Source organism: Calliopsis andreniformis, chromosome 9 (assembly GCF_051401765.1).
Source record: "Calliopsis andreniformis isolate RMS-2024a chromosome 9, iyCalAndr_principal, whole genome shotgun sequence".
NCBI classification, from domain to species: Eukaryota; Metazoa; Arthropoda; class Insecta; order Hymenoptera; family Andrenidae; genus Calliopsis; species Calliopsis andreniformis.
The window spans coordinates 5,229,028-5,251,447 of NC_135070.1; the positions used below are offsets into that span (position 1 = coordinate 5,229,028).

Here is a 22,420-nt window from a genome sequence, read left to right on the forward strand (position 1 = left end):
ATGTCGGTTCAGCGCCACCGAAAACGCAGGGACGTGTTCAGTCGAGGCACCGAGCCACGCGTGGATACTCTGAAACGTCGAACCTGCTCGATCATCTCTGCTTGAAGGGCGAAGTTCAGTAGCTGGGTCGAGGGGCCTCTGCCACGGCGCTCGGAGTCGTTCAAAGGGAACAGCGCTCACAACTGGACTGAATAAGCCCGAAACGATCTGCTCGCGTGCGAGGAGGCACGATTAGCGCGATGTGACGGTGTTCTAACAACGAGTCGGGTCGATGATGGTTCATCGACGTAGCGAGTGCGTAAGGCAGCGTGTTCAGCGAAGGGAACACCTTGGGACGGTGGAAGGGTTGCCACGCGAAGAGAGCGGCTAAGTGGAGTATCGAGGATTCGGCCTGGTTTCGAGAGCGCTATTGCTATTACCGTCAAATGCTGGCGACGGTAATCGTAAAGACACGGATGAGCGTGCTCGGGAGCGATTGTTACCCCGTGAGTGGCGCTTATCACGCGATTTGATGGATCCGATCGAGAGGGACTCGCGCCCGAGCGGGTAACGCTTCGCGGAGAGCATACTCATCGCGATAAGTGACGCGTCCTGCGTGTCCTGCCGCCGTTCCCATCGACGATCGAGCGCCAATCTTTGAGCGAAGGATCGGATCAGCCCTCGGGGAGCTGAATCGAATCATGTGACTGCTGCCGATGGTGAGCGAGGAGAACGAGGCTTTGAATTGAGGTGGCGCGAGAAAAAGCTTTCGGGTGGTTCGACGATGACAGTCAACGTGACTGGAATCGAGTGAGACACACCTGGTCGGAAATCGGATTCTAACCCCCTCGTGGATGGGTATCGATTAAACAGACCGATGTCGGGAACCTGCTAGCTTTTGAGGCTGCCTTCGGCCCACGGCGACACTCGAATCGCTATGTTCTTGTGAGTCAAAGGAGCACCTGTGTGCTGTGTCTTGTATCTTTGGCTGGGTACACGATGATGATGTTGCCCAAGGTCGTGCTTCTCTTCGGTCTTCTTCGGCTGGCCATGGCATTCGAGGATCGGAACATGTGTGCGAGGAATCGTAGCATGTTTGAAGTTCCTGGTGATGCTGTTTTATCTTGTAAGAAGCATCGTTGGTTGTATGCTAATTATGAGATATTTAAGATTTTGTAATATTCAAATTTTCCAATATTTAGATATTCTAACATTCTGTTATTTAAATTTACAACCTATGGAATACTCAAATGTTCGAAGAGTTAAATATTGAAATGTTTATATATACATATATTGTATATTAGAAACTTTTTACTTTTGTACCTCATTGATATTGTTATAACTTCAGTATATACATACTTACATAGGTACCCACATTCGTAATTACCAACACATATGTACATAGAAAGACATGGTCGAAGATTGCTTTGTTTCAAAATGTGATTTCAAAATTATAAGTATTTCTCATAAGCGAACTGATGCATTTAAGGTAGATTATATCTTCTGAGAATTTGATTACTTGCAAAGTACAATAAGGAGTATGAAGTAAAAAGTAAAAATAAAAAGACTTAAATTGTTAAGCGTATGAATCATAAATAGGTACCTACTAGAAAGACAAATTATATTACCACTTTTACAACTATATTATATGGTGTTAACACCGTACTTGAAACAAAAATCTTGAGGTCCACAAACCTTAGACTAAAGTATTCAAGTATTACTGAATAACTTATGATTTTGTTCTTAAATCTGTCCCTTTTTAACATTCTCAAATTCTAGTACTTTTGGACATTAATCATGGTCCATACTGCAACATCACATCCACAAAGGGTCTCCAAGAAGTCTCTACTGCGCTCTACGTGGTGCAAGCACTGAACAAATACGAGTTCATACCTGGACTGACATTAGGTGAGCCGAACACCCCCCATCGCTAGTCTCTACGAAAAGCTAGAGTTAACTTTAGCGCTATCGACCAGCAAGAACACGCAAAGAAACCTTCAAACCCATCAACAGATATAACGAACACAATTGACACCTTGTCCGACTCTGATTAAGCTCTAACCTTGCTGAAACAGCAATCGAAACCTTGTACTATCCCAACCATGATTTCCTCGAGGATAACACATTCGTGTTAAGTTAATCGTGACAATCTTTCAATTTCGTGCAGGGATTAAAATTTTCGATACCTGCCACGATGAGATGACGGTATACAAACAAGCACTGCAGGCAGCAGTGAACTCTGACTGCACGGAACACTACGAATTAGGGCTTCTGCTACCATCAGAATACTCTGCGATTCTGGAGCCATTACGCAATTATAGCGTTCTTCCCATCAGCAGCTACAGGGAACAAAATTTGACAAAGCCCTTGATAAGCCTGATGGTTCACTACTTGACAACCAGGTTTGAGGCGATCGATCTGCTATTAGTGAATCACGACTTCGCGTTGAACTTCTTTCTGGATACCACTAAGGAAGCTGGTATCTGTGTGAAGAATTACGCGAATAGTGTCGAATTGGAAGAGAACGAGACGGAGGCTGTGATCGCTGCAATAGGGGCGAGAAATGATATTCGTCAGTGGATCGAGAAGGGTGAGAAATTCCAGGGTGCTAAGAAGACCTGGATCGTTCTACCACTTGATGGATCCAACGTTGATGGTGAGAATTAATCTGAGTAGTCTCGGGAGGATTCCGTGTACCTTGTACGCAAAGTCTTTTTGGATAGGTGTAATTTTAAAATAATAGAAGTGGGGATAAAAGAAGACATGTTAATATGCAAATGTCGGCACTTAATATTTGTAATAGTTTTCACGAAACATATAATTTGTCAAAAATTTTCGATATCTCACGAAACATTGATTTTTCAGACATTGTACTCCAGGTAATATCTTTTTGCGCAGAATGTTTCGCGGAATCGACGCAATTTTATTAAAGTAAAGTGCATTTGTGTTTTTTAGGTGCGTCTGTACATTTAGAAAAGAAATGAATAATTTATCTCTCTATAGCATTTTTTTCAAATTTGTGATACAATTCACCCCAATTGCGTGGCACTCCCTATATTATCATCTTATTATTATATGTATTATACTTATTATATTAACCTCTCAACAACGAGCTCCGCACGTCGTGTGAACTCCCATTTTCAAAAAATCTTTCATAGTAATTTTTCAATATACGTATGAAGAATTTGACTCAAAAAGCACAAGTTTTACGATGATATAATTTTCATTTCTGTATTTCTACAAGTAGAAATGTGCGATCTTTAAAAGATTAATATTAATATACAGAGTATAACATACATACATGGTTGACAGCAAATGTTAGAAATATAGAAGAACGATTTTACATACTAAAATAAGACAAAAATAAAGAATAGCGAAATCGCATTTCAAATCTCATTTCTGAGTTATTAATTACCGAAATTATTAATTACTAAAATGCGTACGTCTAAAACATGTCTGACGTGTCTTATTTTACTGATCGATTTGGCTTTGGTACATGCAGTACGTCTGTCTTCGTTACTTTTCACTGGGAAACGAAGGAAAAACCTTAAGACACTTTAAAAAGTGGCTACATGATTTGATATGACTCATATTACGCGATCCATACATGACACAAACTATCACTGAAAGGATATTGTGTTCGACAACAGGTGTCAGAACTTTTAAAGAGCGATCGTACATGAGAAAACAGGACGAAAATCAAGAATAACAAAATTGTGTTTAAAGCTTCGTTCCAGAGTTATTAATTGTAGATAAAATGCCTAAAATACCTATACGAAAAATGTGTCTGATTTGGGACTTATTCTACTGTCTGCGTGCACTAGCCAGGTCAGGCACAGTGAAATCAGCAGAATAAATCCTAAATCAGACTCGTCACACACGAATTTTAAGTATTTTCTCAACAATTAATAATTCTGAAACGAGACCTCAAACGAATTTTTATCATTTTTGATTTTCGTTTTATTTTAACATGCAAAAACACCTTGTAAAATGTCTGACATCTGTTGTCAAACAGCCTGTATGTCTATAACTGAAAAATCGTTTAAGAATAACCATAATAAATTTATATAAAGATCCATCGAAATGTTCAAACAATTACCGTATCATAGAACACATTGAAAACCCCCAAGAAATAGTTCTAATATATTATATTTGAAGAAAAGCTTCCGTTTACAGATCTCATTCCACCAGGATCGTATGCCATAAGGACCCCACAGTTTAACCTCGAGCTACTGCAGGAATCGTCCTCAGCGGACTACTTCCTCGAAGTGGTCAGCAATTCCGTCATTCATTCAGCCCATCTTCTGGGCATAGGGAAGGCAGTAGTCGAGGTAGCACAGGTTCTCCAGGACATCCACAAACGAAACTGTCCTCGAGAGCTGGAGACATCCTGCGTCCTGCCACGTTTCAACGTGCCCTCGACGCAGGACATTCGAAACGCAGACGTGTACAACGCGCTTCGCATACTACCGAAATTGCACTCGATCAAGTACATAGTGGCGATGAAGAGCCAGCAGCAAGAGCTGATTGACATGGCCACGTACAGAGTGGAGCCTGCGAATCTCAAGTTTCGTGTCACGCCAGAATCTAGGGTGCCAAAGATGCCTAAGCTCTGTTTGAAGAAATACGCGAAGAATTGCGAGAGTTGCTCGAACTTCAAGAAGAGGTTCGGTGGTCGCAGTGTGACTATAGGTTTGATATTTTAATGGATAATTTAGTGATCAGTAGTGGCTATAAAAAATGTGCCAGTACTTGAAGGTACGGTTTATTGAATATGTAGATATGCAGCAAAGGTAGAAGCTACATTAAATTTTCTTATAAATCGTATCTTCGGATAATAAAGATAAGTCAAATTTTTAGTAGTCAATAACATAGCCAGTTACTACTCATGTAAGAGTTTAATAAAAAAGATTGACTCTTTAAGGTGGTGCAATTTTTAGAGCCACTATTGTATGTTGAATATTCAGTGGTGTTTGAACCGACTTTTGAACAAATTACTCAATTGCTGATAGCTGGAGAATGTTAGATAAAGACACGTAATAATTTTGAAGATATTCGTTTTTAAAGTTATACACATGTATACCTCTATACCCCAAAGAAATGGAATTAATTTCGTACACTACGATTTTCCTTAGAATTATTTGTTACTTAATTTTTTACGCTTATCAAAAAATTGAATTTGAATATAAGACAAATATATAAATATAAATCAACTAATTAATAGGTAAATAATTATTATAAGATAAATGAGCTTCTCAAAATTAGCTTCTCAAAATTAGCTTCTCAAAATTAGCTTCTCAAAAAGATTCTACAATTATTTAAAACAGAAATTGCAGCATGAGAGCATCTTGGTATTATGGAGGAAGAGATTAAAAAATAACAATAAGAATAAGAGGAAAGGAAAGGAGTCTAAGAAAACAGATGAAGTAAAAAAGATAAGATTACACGTTTAATCTCTCGTAGAAAGAAATAAATCTTCAAGCTTCATGATCTTATTTCTTCTTTACTATCTTCTTTGTAGTCCCTTCCTTTAACTCCAACTAGGAATTAGGCAAAAGAGGAAAACGAACTAGAAACTAAATAGTTAAAATAACTAAACTCTCTAATATTTCATTAACAAATTATATCTCCAAAATTATTAAGTAACTACACCTGATATACAGGGTGGATCAACTAAATAGAATCACCTAAATGTTTTATTTATTGTTATATGGAAAAACTCATTCGAAATTATTATTTTCGTCCTCTACACGGATATGGAAAAAAATATTAGATTCCATAAAAAAAAACTGATAACTTTGAAATCTCGTAACAAAATAACCTTCACAAAAAATTCTTTCCATAATTACACATGCCTCTTGAAACAGTGCAATTTTGTCCCAAGAAATATTTTCATAAAACAATACTTAAAGCAGATATTTAGGTGATCCCATTTAGCTGGTTCACCCTATATACTCCAAAAGCTCTGAACATTACCAGCTTGCAAAGTAAGAAATTACAAGTTGTCTCCTCATAAAAGAAATCGCCACCTTCATCAATTCTTCCCCTCATTAAGGACGAAGGAAAGTGCTCTCTTTTTCGACCTCACCCTCGTTCATCACGATCACAGCGAACCTTGTTCCAAAAAAATCAGGGACTACCGATACTCCATCCTCTTAGACGCGTTTATCGATAATACGACGCAGTACATTGTTCTTGTTTGTTACAGATACACTCGACAGGGGTTTATTAAAGCCCGGCAACTGTGTGCCAATTTTCCTTACGATAGTGGTGTGTGGCACGTTCGCCTGCGGCGTGATCGCCGTCTTCATTATCTACCGCTTCGTCGTCGAGGACGTTCTCGACGGGAACCCGACACTAACGATCGTCCTGATACTGGCGAACGTTTTTACGTTGCAGACGGTGCTTCCGTTCTGCATGAACGACAGCTATCTGGGCGCAGAGGCGTTAAACTCGAGGAAGATCCTCGTGACCACCCTCGCCTTCGGCATCGACTTCTCGGTAATGTTGTCGAGGGCGTTCTTCCTAGTGTTCTCCAAGGGGGGCGTGTTTACTGCCCACATCAACGGCTATCTTCAGGGGCTGATGGTCTTCTTCATGTTCGGCGTGCAGTTCGCTATTTCGATTATGTTCTTCATACTTAGCAGCCAGGACTCGGCGGTCGTCGTAAGGAGCCTCACGTTTATTGGTCTACTTGGTAAATTGGCCACGAGATGGTTTTCATGTTTGTATAATGCTATCCTTGAGCTTCTGTGTCGCTCTCGATTGGTACATTGCTAGTATGCAGTTTCTTTCGTGGTTTGTAGTACAGTTAGTTCAATTGATTCTAAACGGATAATTAGAAATGTATGCAAGCGAAAAAATGTTTAGGATTGGTTCTAGATGCTTTTTTTTGTATAATGACTTTTATTATCTTTTGTACTACGAGACTTAATTCTGAAGCGCCTTTTTGAGAGATGGTTTTATCTCTACAGATTATTAGTAGAACACTATTTTAATCTCAATAGATTTTCTGTTATACTTCTATTGTTGCTTCACAAAATACGCGTAATACTAAGCAACAAAAACTGTGAATAATCGAAGGCCGGGTAATCGACGTTTAACTGTACATGGCTGACTATAGTAAGAAGCACAAAAAAATTTAACATTAATTTTTGTATATACATACATACTGGTTTCAAGTTTCATACATACAAACTAGTTTCTTTACACTCAACTGGAATTTTTTCATGAATGTATTATAATATAACAATATATCTATATAAACATTTTTCTACAATTCATTATGATCTATAGAATTAATAGAACAGTTACTCAAATAAATGATATATTATTTTTATTCAGCAATATTAAATGTGAAATAAAATTTTACAGAATTAAGGACATAAAAAAAGTATTCATATACAATTATTACCTACTCGATAACTTACTCATTATCTACAAGTAATTTAATATATGTTTTAATTTGAACAACTGATATAAGTAATCTTTTGTCATTATAATTTACAGCATTCTATTTCCCATTCCTTAAATAAGTGTCTTTACTATACATATATTTCTGAATTCATTCAGTTCTATGCTATTAACATCACATTTTTAAAGTGCTTCTTTTCAATCATTTTTCAATCCCTTTAGTGGTATCTATGCTTTGGTCTCTTATGCTCAGTATTTGTCACTATTTGCTCATGATTTAATTTTTCTGCGTCATTTCTTAGATTTTTCTGTAACATATAAAATTATTAATGAATACGTAGATTCATTACAGTATCGATAAACTTCACCCTTCTAACCATTACATTACCAAACTAAATTATTCTTTCCTTAATGTTTAATTATCCACACTTTTAATTGTCCATTATCCATTTTTACTAACTCTCAGTAATGAGATAATTGGGTAACACTAAAAGAAATTCATCAAGAAATTCTAATCGAGTGTATGGAAATTTGCTTAGCTCAAAATATATTATATGAGTATTACTAATTTTCACTGTAAATATTTTGTCCTGTATCGGTAACAATCATCTATCTTGAGATACCTATTATCAAACAATAGGTACTTCACTTACATTTTCCATTTTCTTTTGATTGATGATGGGTGTACAGTTACGTGTGAGAATCAAATGGGATAGATGTGCAATGGAAAGCGAAACATCTTACAATAACAATAGGAAATGTAACCATTTTTCTTGCATACCAGAAATAGAAGGCTACAAAATGATTTGAAATACTTCACTGACGAAGCTTCTATCAATAGTGCTATATAAAAGAAAACTACACTAAACTCTCATAACCAACCCTCAATCACTAAACAATTCTGCTTGTGATCACTTAACGAGGGAATATATCAAATCTTTCTCAATTTTCCAGATAACCACCTCCACAGAAAAGCTTTATAGTATTATAAAAATAGAATAACACTAGAAACTCCTAAAACAATTTTTATTATATCACACCTAACTCATCACAATATGATCGCTATAAAAAAAATGTCTAAAAACACTGGCAGTGTTGTTCATCGAAATAGCCCAAGAGCATGATAACAAAACAAATTTCAGGATACGATATATTTCTGCTGGTGGCGTTGTTTGTGGTTTGCTTCTTCATCTCCCAACTGCCGCGCAATTACCGCGAGGGCAAGTGTTTCTTCGGGACCTCTATCGGCCTCCTGGTGACCTGGGCCATTTGGCTCACCTGTTTCATCCTGGTCGAGCCCGAATGTCGCGACACGGTGGTCTCCTTCGGCATCATCGCCACTGCATACCTAATCATAATAGGCGTTCTGATTCCAAGGACCTACTACATGGTCACACACTTGGCCAGAGGGAAGGAGCTGAGCCAGAGATTCGGATCGACAGATCTGGGCCCCGACCCTAGGATCAACACGATCACTAGACAGGTCAGCACGATGCTCTGAATCAGCTTCGTTGGATTCAATAGAAATATATCGTTCTTTCGTGAAACTTAGTATCGATTGCATTTTTGCTACGTCAACGCGAGAGATTCTCATAAAAAGTACTGTATGTGCGCAGACACGTCCGTTTTACGACTACGTGCACCCAGGCGGAAGCACGACGAACATCCCGGTCTCAACCGCGTACCCGAACTACTATGGCAGCTCCAGTCCGCATCAAAAATACATCGATCGCTACAGGGACGTCGATTCCAGGAGAATTCCTGGATATAATAACTACGGCTTCCACACGGAAATGCGAGAAGTGAATAGCTCTTACAATCTACCGCAAGTCTGCATCGAGGATGCGGACGTGAGATTTTTTCATTTTTGGAACATTCGTTGTTGGCTTCCTTTTTGATGTAGCGTAGTTTTTGATAAGCTAGGATATAGAATTTTGTTATTGCGATGGGATCGGTTGCTTGGAGAGTGATTAATGCTGGGACTCGTACAGAGGTGTTTCGTGACACCAGGTGCGCTTTCTCAGTACTTATGAAACATATAAAATATAGTTTTCTGAGTATGAGTACAGGGTGTTTCAAAATGTGTGGATTAGTATAGGTAAATTTCGGGCAAATTCATTTTCTCATCAGTTCTGTTTTTCGCAACGATTCTACATTTGCAAATTCCCAAATTTAAGAATATATACATTTTGAAGTTTTCAGAAGTTCAAATTTTCAAATTTTCAAACCATTCAGATTTTAAATCTTCAAATAATATATTTTCATATTCTGAAATATTGAAATTTTGAGACATTAAAGTTCTTATATTTTTAGATTTCTAAGTTTTCAATTATCATATTGTCAAACAATCAAACCCATTTATACTTTGGAGTTTTCAATTTTTTAAATATAGAAACATTCATATTTTGAAATCTTCAAACATTCAAATTCATAAATTTTCAAATATTCGAATTCAATAATGGTTTAAAATCTTTTCATGTACTTAAATTTCTGAATTCTATTACTTGAAGCAGAATATTCTACCTTCTTGCGACTAATTTCAGATCTAAAAAACTACAAAGTACCTGTAACCGAACACCTCTGCACGCTCAGCCAAAAAATGCCCTACAATACTATTAAGACTGTGTTCACTTAAAATCTTGTGGATCCTTTTTAAATCCTTAGACTAAGCGCACATTGATCGCAGAATGACACAACAAAGGGCAGCCTTTTTCTAAAAAGCAACAAATAAAAATACAATTTCGTCCCTTTCTGTGTCATCCTATGTCACTTTATGTTTAATGTGCTCGTAGTCTCATTCAATAATTGTACAGTTTAGCAGTTTTTCTCAATTTCGGCTATTGCACTCCTGTATTTTGGTAGGAACTTTATTTCATCCCTAAAAAAAAGAAATCAATCGGGGGAGCTCGAAAAACTAATGTATTTTTTGTTATTTTTTTAAACATCTCTTTGGTGACCTGGTGTTTAATGATACAAGTTAACTATCTCAACCTCCCTAATTCAAACTTCGTTTGAGCCACCGAAATTACAAGAGGCATTAACTCCAACCACTATTAACCAGGCACCCATCATTCCACACTCACCACCCAGTGTTAATTAAGCACCCAGATGAGTTAGGTTTCCATATCAATGGAATGTGGGATGCATGGCTGGCGTAATGTTCGTACCTCTTGTAATTTCGGTGGTTTAAGTGAAATTTGAGGACGTTGAAATAGTTCATTTCTATTATTGTATTTTTTGTCTCAACTGATTTCTCGTTTTAGTCATAAAATAAAGCTACCAGAAAATACTGAAATGAAATACTCAAAAGGAAAAGCCGCTAAACTGCCCATTTATCTGTCATTCTTTCAACCTTCTCAGCCACATTCATACCAATCCGTGTTCTTAAAGCCATGTCTATACCGAAGCAGCAACGAGGATTCTTTTGTCGCCTCTTTTGCTTATAGCGTGTAACTAAAAAACTATGCGTTTTTGAGCATATATGCATTTGAACTCTTCATTGTCTTTGTGTCTAGAACCTATCCTCTAAAAGTGTCCTACGTTTTTCTTATTTTTTACACAAGTGGCGACAAAACATTGCTCGATGTTATCTCAATGTAGGCATAGCTTTATACTAGCACAGACTACCTTTTAGACGAATTCTACCGATTCCAATAAACATAATGAATTCGAATGAAATTACACACACGATCAACGAAGTAGACGGTCGTCAAACAAGAAAAATTTATTGCGTCTATTAAGGAGCAGTCACACTCAACCATCACCACCAATCGTCAGCCAGCAACCAAATTTCAAACATAGAAATTACAGATTCAATACAATAATTATATCTGAAGGTACGTCTCCACTGAGGCAACAACGAGCAACATTTTGTCGCTTCTTGTTGCTACATGTTCTAACAGGTTTCCAGCCAACTACTTTTTGTTCACTCTGGAGCAACACAATCCAAGGATCATTTGGATTTTGTAGACTACATTTATTACTTACAACAAAGTATCCACATATGTACGTATAACAGCTACACATTCCAGCGGCTACAAAAGGAGGCGACAAAACGTACAGAATGAAGAAAAATTTGTTTGCATCGCTAATGGAAACCGTTCCAAATGCAAACAAGCAACAAGCAGTGACATTATCACCAGTAATAGAAACATGAAGAAATTACAGTAACAAGTGGCAACTTTCTCAAGCAACAAGGAACGACAACAAAATGTTGCTCATTCTTGCCTCAGTGGACCCGCCCTTAAGAGATAACTCATAGCAGAAAATCTGCAAATAACATTATTATTTCTCAGAATATAATTACTATGTTGAACCTGTCGTGTCTACGTCTGAAATTTGGTCGGTGCCTGTCGATCAGTGGTGATAGTTACGTGACCTCTACCTTCGACAAAATGATCGTTCACCAATCGTCGATTGTGTGTCTGGCCTTAACCGATTGTACCCATCAGCTCTTTAGGAGCCGCGATATCGTTGCGTTAAGAACTGAGGAAATAACGTTTCCAGCCAAGGACCAACACCACGGACAAAACCTCCCAGTACGCGCGGCCAAACTGCCGCCGAAAGAAGAGAGGCAAGGACGAAAAGGGCTACATGGAGACGAACGCGTACGTCGAGGACGAGCACGGGACTACGAGTCGTAGACACATTGACGAGATTTATCCCGTGAGATCCGCCAGTCCCAGATTGACGCAAACGGAGGCGACCATCCGTGAGGAGGACGAAGAGGACAACGTAACGAGGATAACGCGATTCTGAGACCTTAATCCGCCAGTGTTCATATTGTAGTCACGCGTCGTGCACAGAGCTGCGCCCGCGATGAAATAAATTCTCTGGTTCTGGAGATATCGACCCTATCGAGAGATTCTTTGTATCACTTAACCCGCGCTGGAATATCGGCTATCCCCTTTCATCCGTTCCACGAAACGTGTGTTGCGTTATTGAAATATTCTATAGACGCTGCATCAAGATTTTCCGTTGCATTTTCTGTAGCGTCTTCGTGTACTTAAAATAGGATTTTTCGTGAAAGGGAGTGTTGAGACAATAGGCATTGTAAATACGGTAAAATAAGGAAGAGGAAAGAGGAAAGGAAAACGGTTCTTTCTGAAGCTGAAAGTACTTAGAGAATAGGAAGCGTTTGAGTGTAGTTAGAACGAGCTCCACCGTGAAAACGGGAACTCTGTTCATCGTTCGACTTTGTAGAATTTCCGATACACTTGGACGGCGCCATTATCGCTATAATTAAAGTAGAAAACGAAGCAACACTGGGAGCAAATCCTTTTTGCGAGGCAAGGACACGCGGGCGGAGAACCAATTTCGCGTGTTCCCTCGCCGAAATTGCATTATGGACGATCGTAATTCCGCAATCAGGGCACAGGTGTGTGCCTCGCTGGAATATCGATGACAGGGCTGCAACCGGAAGTCTGTAGGACTTCACGAAAGCCCCAATAACTATGCAGAAAATTGACGATGAATTAAAAAATTGAATGAAAGCAAAATGAAGTTTTCAAATCCTGCTTGAAATATTGTCATATTAAACAGTTTAAGTTTACTATCTTTGACATTTGTGATGTTTTGAAGAAAAGGGAAAAGCATGCCAGTAACGCGACTTTAATATTTAACAAAAGAAATTTCACAGTTCACAACCCAGTAGGATAAAAATAAAACTAAAAAATACTACGTATTCGAGAAAATCAGAAGAGCAGAAAATCGTCCAGTTTCAGTTCCCAGAAATATAAATTAAAAAGAAAGAGTTACAAATGGACGAAATCAACCTCAAAAGAATTGTAATGTAAAAAAATAAAACTCAAGAAATTCATTACCAATACATCTCATACCAAAGGTTATCAGAAACCTAAAACGATGCAGACAATTCAGAAGCAGAACAGCCAGATCCACAATTTTATTTTCCACAAACGCAACGATCACCGTAGCCATGAATGGAACAAGGAAATAGAACACGTTAATTTTCCCTTGGAACCCAGGAAAATCGTTCAAGGCTTCCCCATCCCGCGGTTCTCATGTGGAAACGTCCACGGGACATTTCTTTTCCACGCCATGAGTCCACCGTGGAAAATAATGAAAGCTCGGCGTCTGGCGGGCCACGATAAGCGGGCATCACCTTGCGGTAAATCGAAAAGTGCATCGGCTCGTGAAAAGGCCCCAAGAGGATACCGAGATCGCTGCTGGACTTCCTCGCGCGGCTCTGGGAAAAGCTTCTGCGCAAGGACGAACCTTCGACCGCTATAAAAGCTCGATCCAGGCCGGTTCGCTTTCCAGTCACGTATATACAGCTCTGTTCCTGCTATCGAAACGGGAATTCGTGGGACCCGTCACGATCGGCCTGGATCGACCAGAAGAATTCGTCGACATGGAAGGACCGAGGCGATCCTTAGGATCTTAATGAGATCGTGCCCTTGGAAGTTTGGACCACTCGCAATCGCGTGCTTCTTATTAAGGGTTCGACTAAACGATTAACGATGCTCGAAAATGCGAAGAATTCGAGGACGATCGTAGTCACCGTGGTCTATCTGAGCCTCTTCCTGGACAATGTTCTTCTTACTGTTGTTGGTAAATACTTTGGAATCGTGATTATACTTTTGAGGATTGTGTGAAGCGTGTAGGGGGATTTGTATGGTTGGAGCAGGAAGTTATAGTTTCATATAGATAAAAAGAATTATATAATACTGTTTTGTTTGATATCAGAAAAGATGAAGATGTAGGTAGTTAAGATAGATTTAATTTTAATTGATCTCTAAATTGGAGTAGGCATATTTTGACTTGGGTTCTCTTTGAGAATTTTTCAAATAATATTTTAAACTTCGTTTCAAAGAATTTATTTGTGGAACTTGTTATTGTATGTACAAAGTCAACGAGTTAATTTAATTAGATGCATGGGATACACATAGTATAGCAAAGTTTATTAATAACTATATGTAGGTATGTAGGAATACATAATGCACATAAGTATTCATCACTGAATATTGCATTACCATATCAAATTTTATATTATTACATACAATATAAAATTGTTTGGAAAATGCTATTAAACTTAACTTTGTCTATTCAATTATCTTGTTTAATAATCATGAAAAAACATTCACAGAAACTATAAATAACATACATGAAATTAAAACATAAATTTATTATATTAATAGCAACATATCTTCTAATGAAAAATCCTACAGTATTTTCCAACCAACTTTACGTTTATTTAACATCAATTAGCAAAATTTAAAACATCGATTCTAAAATTATTATTTCAAATACATCCACTGCAGATACAAATAACAATCTAGCTATATTTTTCATATCATAAGAAACAGATTACCTAAATTAGATTGCAAATCTTTCTAAAAAGAATTGATGAGGGAAAAATAATTTAGTAATTATTCACACGACGTACAGTTAAGTAGATTTATTGATACAAGCCACAAAACAGAACAGGGTTGAGAAAAACCGAGGGCTATTAATCCTTATTAATCTTTGTCTTACGACTAGTTAGCGTCCATGGGGTTTTACACGTTTCAGTGCCGATTATTCCCGATTACCTGTGCACCATCGACGGGAACTCAACGACGAGCACCGAAGACGATGAAAACGGTCGAGTGGGATTATTGTTAAGCTCGAAGGCGCTTGTACAATTAATACTAAATCCAGCCGTGGGCACTTTGACTGGCACTCTAGGATATACCAAGCCATTGTTCCTTGGGAATTTAAGTCTCCTATTGGCAGCGATGCGTAAGCTTGCTTTACTTTTAAAATCGTCAACTTCGCTGCACCTTCAATATAACTCAACTGAAACGATTCAACTGTTATTTACATTATAATTTGCTGTTCGAGAATTTTTCTTATTGTCTTTTTTATTTTCTTCTTTTCTTAGATAAAAAAATTTCTGTGTCATAGTAAAAAATTTGAGGCTTTCTTTAACCATTTTAGTGGCAACCCCCTAGTCACAGATGTAGTGAAAATTGCCAAGCCAATGTTTACCTATGTATTTTTCATGCATTAAGACAAAATTCTGTATTCATCATAAATGTTATTGGCGAAGAAAATTTTATTCATATGTCAACAAATCCTTTCAAAATTCATCAGCCAGAAGAAACTTGTAATTTTCCACATATTTAACAGTGTAAAAGTTAGAAGTTAAAAGAGTTTTATATTTATACCAAGACAATTTTAGAACTGCATCCTATTATCCATAGATCAGTACCTTGGCTCTAGATAAATTAATTTAACAAATTGAAATGCAATAATCTTTGCAGTATTCGCGTTCGGTCAGACCTATGAGGTCCTCTTCTTAGCGCGAAGCATTCAAGGCATATCCTCCGCGTGCATCGGAGTGTCTGGGATGTCATTGGTCGCCTCTCAGTATCCAGAAGAGGACAAGAGGTCAAGGATCATGGGGTTCGTTCTTGGGAGCATCGCCCTGGGCGTTCTCGTGGGTTATCCAATTGGCTCTGTGCTCTACGATCTCGAGGGAAAAATGGCACCCTTCTTGCTCGTGTCCTGTTTCATCGTCATCGCCATATGTATGCATTGCTTGTAAGCCAGATGCATTAACACTTTGACTGGCACGTTGCACTTTTATTTACAATAATTTACATAATTGAAAATAGTAATAAGTGGCAAGAAATGGCGTTAACAAGAATTTATTGTGCCATCTAAGTGAGACTACTAATAAATGTAGAAGAGAAATAAATAAAAATAGTCTCATTTTGCATAAAATTCTTATGAATAATCTGAAGAATTCTTAGCAATTACATGGCAGTCAAAGTCTTAATGCTCTCATATTCCTCTGAGTTTTGACCTTTAAACTAGTATTTCTTAATAGGCTTGCAAATTTTCACATTGGACATCGAGATGAAGACTGAGGTAATTCGATAACTTTCTCATATTCACAGATAAAAGAAGAGGTTTCAGGTTAGTTGAAATTCTCACGAGATTATTGGACCCAAAGACAGTTCGCATTGCCAAGAAACAGATCACGTTCCAAACATCCCTTCCAACTTATTAAGAATATTTATCCCTCTGAATTATTCATCGTGCACGTTTGATGGTATTTTATGTCCACAATTTTCTACAACATTCTACCATTTGCTCAGCCTGGTAAACGCGAGACATCCTGGACACATTTGCTATCCGATCCACACATTCTCATCATCTTCGGAGCAATCTGGTGCTCGACGTCGCCAATGGCCATTTTGGAGCCCTGCTTGCCAATATGGCTGCGGACTCACATAAAACCCAAGGTCCGAATTTTCTCGTTGAAAATGTGACACTTGATTTGACGCTGATCAAAATGAAAGGAAACGACTTCTTGCAGAAATGGCAATTGGGAACAGTGTTCATCCCAGATAGCGTCGGATACCTCGTCGGGACCAATTGCTTCGGCGTGATAGCTTATCGTTATGGCCGCAGCAAAGTCGCGGTCCTGGCCATGTTCGTTGTTGGTATAAGCACCCTTTTGATTCCATCGGCCAACACCATGTCCCAGCTGATCATCCCGCATTTAGGGATGGGTTTGGGCATCGGGGTGGCAGACGCTGCATTGGTGCCGCTGTTGGCCAGTTTGGTGGACCAAAATGGCGACTACGGTCCTGTTTACTCGATTCAACAAGTGGCTGTTAGTCTAGCTTATTCTCTTGGTAAGCAATCTAATTTTTTATATTTTTTACAGACCCTGGATATTGAATTAAAATTGTTTAAAATTTTCGAGTTAGTGAAATATTTTCCTCCATACAATTGGCGATTCTTAATATCCATTTTTTGTGATTCAATGCTGGAAGATGTGACTACCTTTGACAAGACTATACATATAGTAACATGTACGTTTTTCACAATTTGGGATATCTTGTTGCTCCTCTATATTAAATTTTGGTTAATTAAGTTGTCCATGAGAGAAATCCGAATACATATAATAAAATATTTAGACACCGACAGGAGACCTTAGTTTAGTTTAATTGTGCATAACTTATAATATTTTCAGTTTAATTTACTTAAAAATCAAAGTGAGACACGAAAGATTAACTTAATTGTAGCACCTCGTAAATAAGGGTTAAATACTTTAAAGGCAATTGCTGTGTTTGCAAATTAATTTACATATTTAAGAATAATTTTGACAACCAGGGACAACTTTCCATTGATGACAGTATTCTAGTTAAGAAAGTAACAATTCTGCATCCAACTCTAATTAAATTTCCAGGGGCAGTATAAGTTAGATTAAATCTTTCAATTATTTTATTTTATTTGTAAAAAAAATTAGTGCTCAATTTTCGCACATAATCACTTAACATTCTATAACCCGAATTTCTTGTAATGAGTAAAAAGATTTATTTTACGTAGAACTAACAAATGTGAATTAACAATCAATTTGCAAATTTCAAACTTTTTGTAAATTGTCTATACATATAGTTAAGCATATACAATTAAATTAAAAAAAAATAGTCCTCCAAAAAGTGGACCATAAAAGGACAATATTTATGGCACAATTTATTGTAATTTTACATAATCCTAGTACCACGAGTTTAGGGTAAATCACTTAATTATAATATTTTTCATGAGAATCGTCTAACGTAAGGAAAACGTTTGCCTAAGGACCTATCTTGGGTGGCGAAATGGTAAAGGCGATCGGATTTCAATGGGTGATGCGAATAGTCGGACTGACGAACATCACCTATTGCCCTCTGCTAATATACCTTAGCCTTGGAAGGAGGCGATCGTTGGCGAAGGAAGACGAAAAGAGGGATTACGAGACCTTCCAGAAGCCCGTGGCGAAATACGAACGGTTTCGGGACTCGGATGACGACCTTTGATCGCTTAAGCTGCTTGCTAAGACACTTGGCAAACATTTCTATCAGTGCTCCAGTTTCAGAGACCAAGGGGGTTAGTTAACGACCCTCATCTCAAATAAGTTTAACTGACGCAGCACTATCCTGTCACAAAATTACCGTTGTAAGAGAATTCAGTATAAATTAAATTTAATGAAGCTGAGATAATAAAGGCACGCGACTCAACATGTGGTCGATACGTCCACCTTCCAAGAATTCGAATAAACTGACAAACGATGAGTTATTAAATGTATATTCGGCAAATGTTCATCTGACGAATTTCTTTAGAAAACCTTTTGGGTCGAACGTCCCCACCAACCTTCCACAACCATCCCGCTTCGAATTCATGCCCGGAGGACACTCAGAAACAGCATTAGCAACATCATTGTGCTCCCACTTAACTGCACCATGGAGAGTACCTCCATCGTAAGTTCTAACGAAGTAAATTGCCACCCCCTGAACCGCTAAGCAATGTTCCAGGGGTTCGACTACGGAAAGACGCTAACAGCGTCTACAGAAGTTTCCCGAACCGAAGAGCACCATTAGGGTAATTTCGAAATTCCAAAATTACGTGGTATGTCTGACGCATTTGAGAGACGACGCTGTAGTAATCTAAGCTGCAATTTTGTGTGTTAAAATTGTTCGGTTTATTTAAAATACACATTTATTTGAAATAAAAAGGTGACATTAAAAGAAGTTTTCTTATTGTACACTGGTGGCTTAAGGATTGTCATGATAAGAGACATATTTTGTCTATAAGAAAGAGTCGATATCCACAACTTCTATTGAAATGATAGTTTATATGTATACAGTAATTCGTTATGTTAAAACTTCTACAAATTAAAATATACAGCACCGCCCATAAGTATTCGAATGATTTTTCAAGTTTGGAAAATTACAGATTTATTGCTATTTATTGCTTAGACTAACTATTAATTACTGTTAAAAATACAATTATAGTATAATTATTGTATATTTAATTTTAAGATATAATAGAAATACGAAAGAAATGTAAAGAATATACATCAGTTACTACAAAGAAACCTGCATTTTTCTTAACATGTGACACTAATCGAATACGTATGAGCGGTATTATAACTAAACTTATTTTCACTCGAATTACTTATCACATATTTAGGTGCACCATTTTATCCCTGTAACTCAAACTCAGAGAAGCCCAACTTCTGCAAGTCGAAGTTTACCTTTACAAAGTTTTAGCTCTGTTGCCTCTGCAATCTGAAACAATAAGTATTGTGTTCCTACTGATATTTTGTAATTAAAAATACGTCCAACACTAATAAATTAATATAAAGTAGTATTACAGATTTTTTAACGATAAAGCGTAATAATAGTCTAGGTACGTAAAAGGCAACGATATTTATTTCCTGTTAAAAATTCGACTATATTTATATACAGGGAATTTCACAACTGATGGTGCAAACAAAGAAATGGTGATTCTATATGAAAAATAAGTCGAAAATGTACAATAAAATTTGATGACTATTGTGCTTCACTTTCCAGAAAATTAAGTTCGAATTACGATCAGTTGAAAGTGCATGAAAATACAGCTTTAGGTGCTTGAAGGGTACATGGAGTAAGACGACTCTTGGTCTGACCATTGACTGTTTCTACTGAAAGCTAGAAACATTCTCCTCTCACCGTTTATCCTTCAATTGCCCGAAGCTACACTTCGGTATTCTCGTTTTCGGCTAAAATGTAAGATTAATTTTCTATAAAATGAAGAATGATATCAATATTTTATTGTTTGTTTTATATACAGTAGTATTTTTCAACCTATCAATCGTGACCCAATATTGGGTCGCATTAAATTTTTAATGAGTCGTAAAATAATAGCTGCTACCTTGCGATAAAGCAAAGAATGCTGACATCACTTTAAACATATTCAAGAATTATTATGTATAATATTCTTATATTATATAATATAATATTATCATATATAATATTCTTATATTATATAATATAATATTATTATATATAATATACATTGGGTGATATAACAAAAAGGTTACAAAACACTGATATATACATATTGGGTATGTACAGGGTGTACGACTTAACTTTAGCATTTTAAATATCTTGCTTATTTTTTATAAGAAGTTTCTCTTTCTTTTTATACATAAGAACATTATTTAATTCGAAGGGACAAATATTATGTAAATGGAACTACATATCTTTGTCATCATGGTATGATAATCGAGGTCAAGGCAAGTCTAGTGATTTGTAATATTATGACCTTCAAGTAACCTTAAGAAAAAAAAATTCATGAAAGTTACATACAAATTTTAAATATTATGATAAATATCATTTTTATGCTGGATTAAAAATATGTACATTATATAGACACGTGTGTATGAAAAAAATTATCTGAGAAAAATATCTTTCTTTAGAAACTAGCGTTTATTACAAAATTTAATTGTATAAATCGAGGGGCCATACTATCGTTATAATACATAAAATCAATCCAATTAGTTGTCCAGCCGCCAATGCTACGAAAATCCCCTCAAATATAGTTTCCAAAATTTATGAATTCATATTTTTCCTTTTCTGTTTACATGCCATTTATTAATGTATCGTGTCTGAAATCAATGACGAATAGAAATGGAAAATGTTTTTATACGGGAAATTGGAAAAATCACCCGCGGCTAAAGCGTTAATTGTGATCCCTGATCATTTTTCAAATAATTTGCTATAAACTAAACGTGGAATACTGTATACGATATTGCCACTGATTGAAGCAATACTACAAAAATATTAAATTTCACTGAAAGTTATTAAAGGAACCTTTAATTAAATTTCTCTGATCTTTCCAATGATAATAAAATTTCGAGCTTCTGGTATTTCAAAAGCTTCAAGTTATTTATAAGAAATATAATAAAAGTAATTGAATTTTATCAAATATTTATCCCACAGCAAGTGACCTAATAGTTAGAGGCTGAATATTTTAAATTACCCACGCCAAAAATTTCCAAATATTACACTTCCAAATTTTCAAATTCTATTCACTTGTATCAATTTCACAATCACTAACATTCTCCGCAGTCGATAACAATCGGCAGTAATGGTACCCTACTTCCTACCTAATTAATCTCTCAATTTCAAATCATTCCACGGATTGTTACAGTCTAACGATAAAAGCTTGGGATCGTTATTTCTGTGCGTTCAGAGTTCGTACACGAAAACAGGATGCGTTTAATGCGGCTGAAACGCGATAAAATCGGCAGAATGAAAGGGGAAGTATACTTGACGACGCTACAGTCAAAGGACTAATTGCACCTCTTAAATCGGCAGCGACAAAATCGACGGTGTAATTATACCAACGTGACAGTAATACGAACGCGTTGGCATTTAGTGGCGACTTTTTCGCGCATGAAACCGACGCGAATCTGGAAAGCAGATATAGTGGATGTGGTTTATCGTTTTTCAGCACCGATTAAGATAGGTAGTTTCACGCTTGAGAATAACAGTGGTACATAGAATTGTGTTTACGTGCAATGGAGTCACACGAGTTTATAATGAGATCGTTATGTGTTAACGACATGATTTATACGGAAGAGCGAATTTGAAAGTGTATTCATACTATACAAGGGCAACAGACACTGCGATAAATATTCTATTACTGTCGTTAAAATGTTAGGTCTTGACGCTTAATGTTTATTTAATGATAAGTAATAGACTACCGATTTTAAATGTGTACAAAAATTTAGATTGTACATAATATGCAAAGATGTATGAAATAGGTTGAAATTTAAGTAGACGTGATAATAGTAGAGGATTAAACAAATCTATACCCTAATTTCATTCTTTTAATTGTGCCTTTAATTAGACGAATTTGTGTAAATAATCATTGTCTACTAATTAATGTTGAACGTTCTATAAGTCTCTGCTTATTGTTTTAATATTCTCTTATCACTTGGATTTAGTTTAACTTCACTTCGTGTTTGTATAGTTGTATATTCACATCAGAACAAATAGGTATATCAAGTTTTGTTCATTTTTTTGGTAATCATGGGGTCTAGAGTCGCCCATCACAAAAGCATTGTTCAATACCAATTTTCAAAATTATTAGACTCTAATTTTGACTCCCGAAGTGGGTCCCACATGTTATGAAACATCTTATATAGAAATATTTGTATAGTCTCCAAAAATATGTTACATTTGGAAAAAGATGTGTGTTCCCT

General features: G+C 36.8%; 2 protein-coding genes across 2 annotated transcripts; both read left to right on the top strand.

Annotated features, from left to right (window-relative positions):
- The first annotated feature begins 978 nt into the window (after window positions 1-978).
- On the top strand, window positions 979-12,242 carry Boss (G protein coupled receptor bride of sevenless). Its single transcript, XM_076384836.1, has 8 exons — window positions 979-1,105; window positions 1,759-1,887; window positions 2,147-2,635; window positions 4,156-4,671; window positions 6,188-6,676; window positions 8,535-8,875; window positions 9,009-9,242; window positions 11,899-12,242. The coding sequence occupies exons 1-8, from the start codon at window positions 979-981 to the stop codon at window positions 12,148-12,150; spliced, it is 2,577 nt and encodes an 858-aa protein (XP_076240951.1). The 3' UTR covers window positions 12,151-12,242.
- Window positions 12,243-12,604: 362 nt separating this feature from the next.
- LOC143182997 (synaptic vesicular amine transporter) lies at window positions 12,605-19,127 on the top strand. The gene is made up of 7 exons (XM_076384356.1): window positions 12,605-13,962; window positions 14,923-15,132; window positions 15,657-15,923; window positions 16,226-16,266; window positions 16,497-16,643; window positions 16,718-17,039; window positions 17,989-19,127. Exons 1-7 carry the CDS (start codon window positions 13,872-13,874, stop codon window positions 18,204-18,206), a joined length of 1,296 nt encoding a protein of 431 aa, XP_076240471.1. The 5' UTR covers window positions 12,605-13,871; the 3' UTR covers window positions 18,207-19,127.
- The last annotated feature ends 3,293 nt before the right edge of the window (window positions 19,128-22,420 follow it).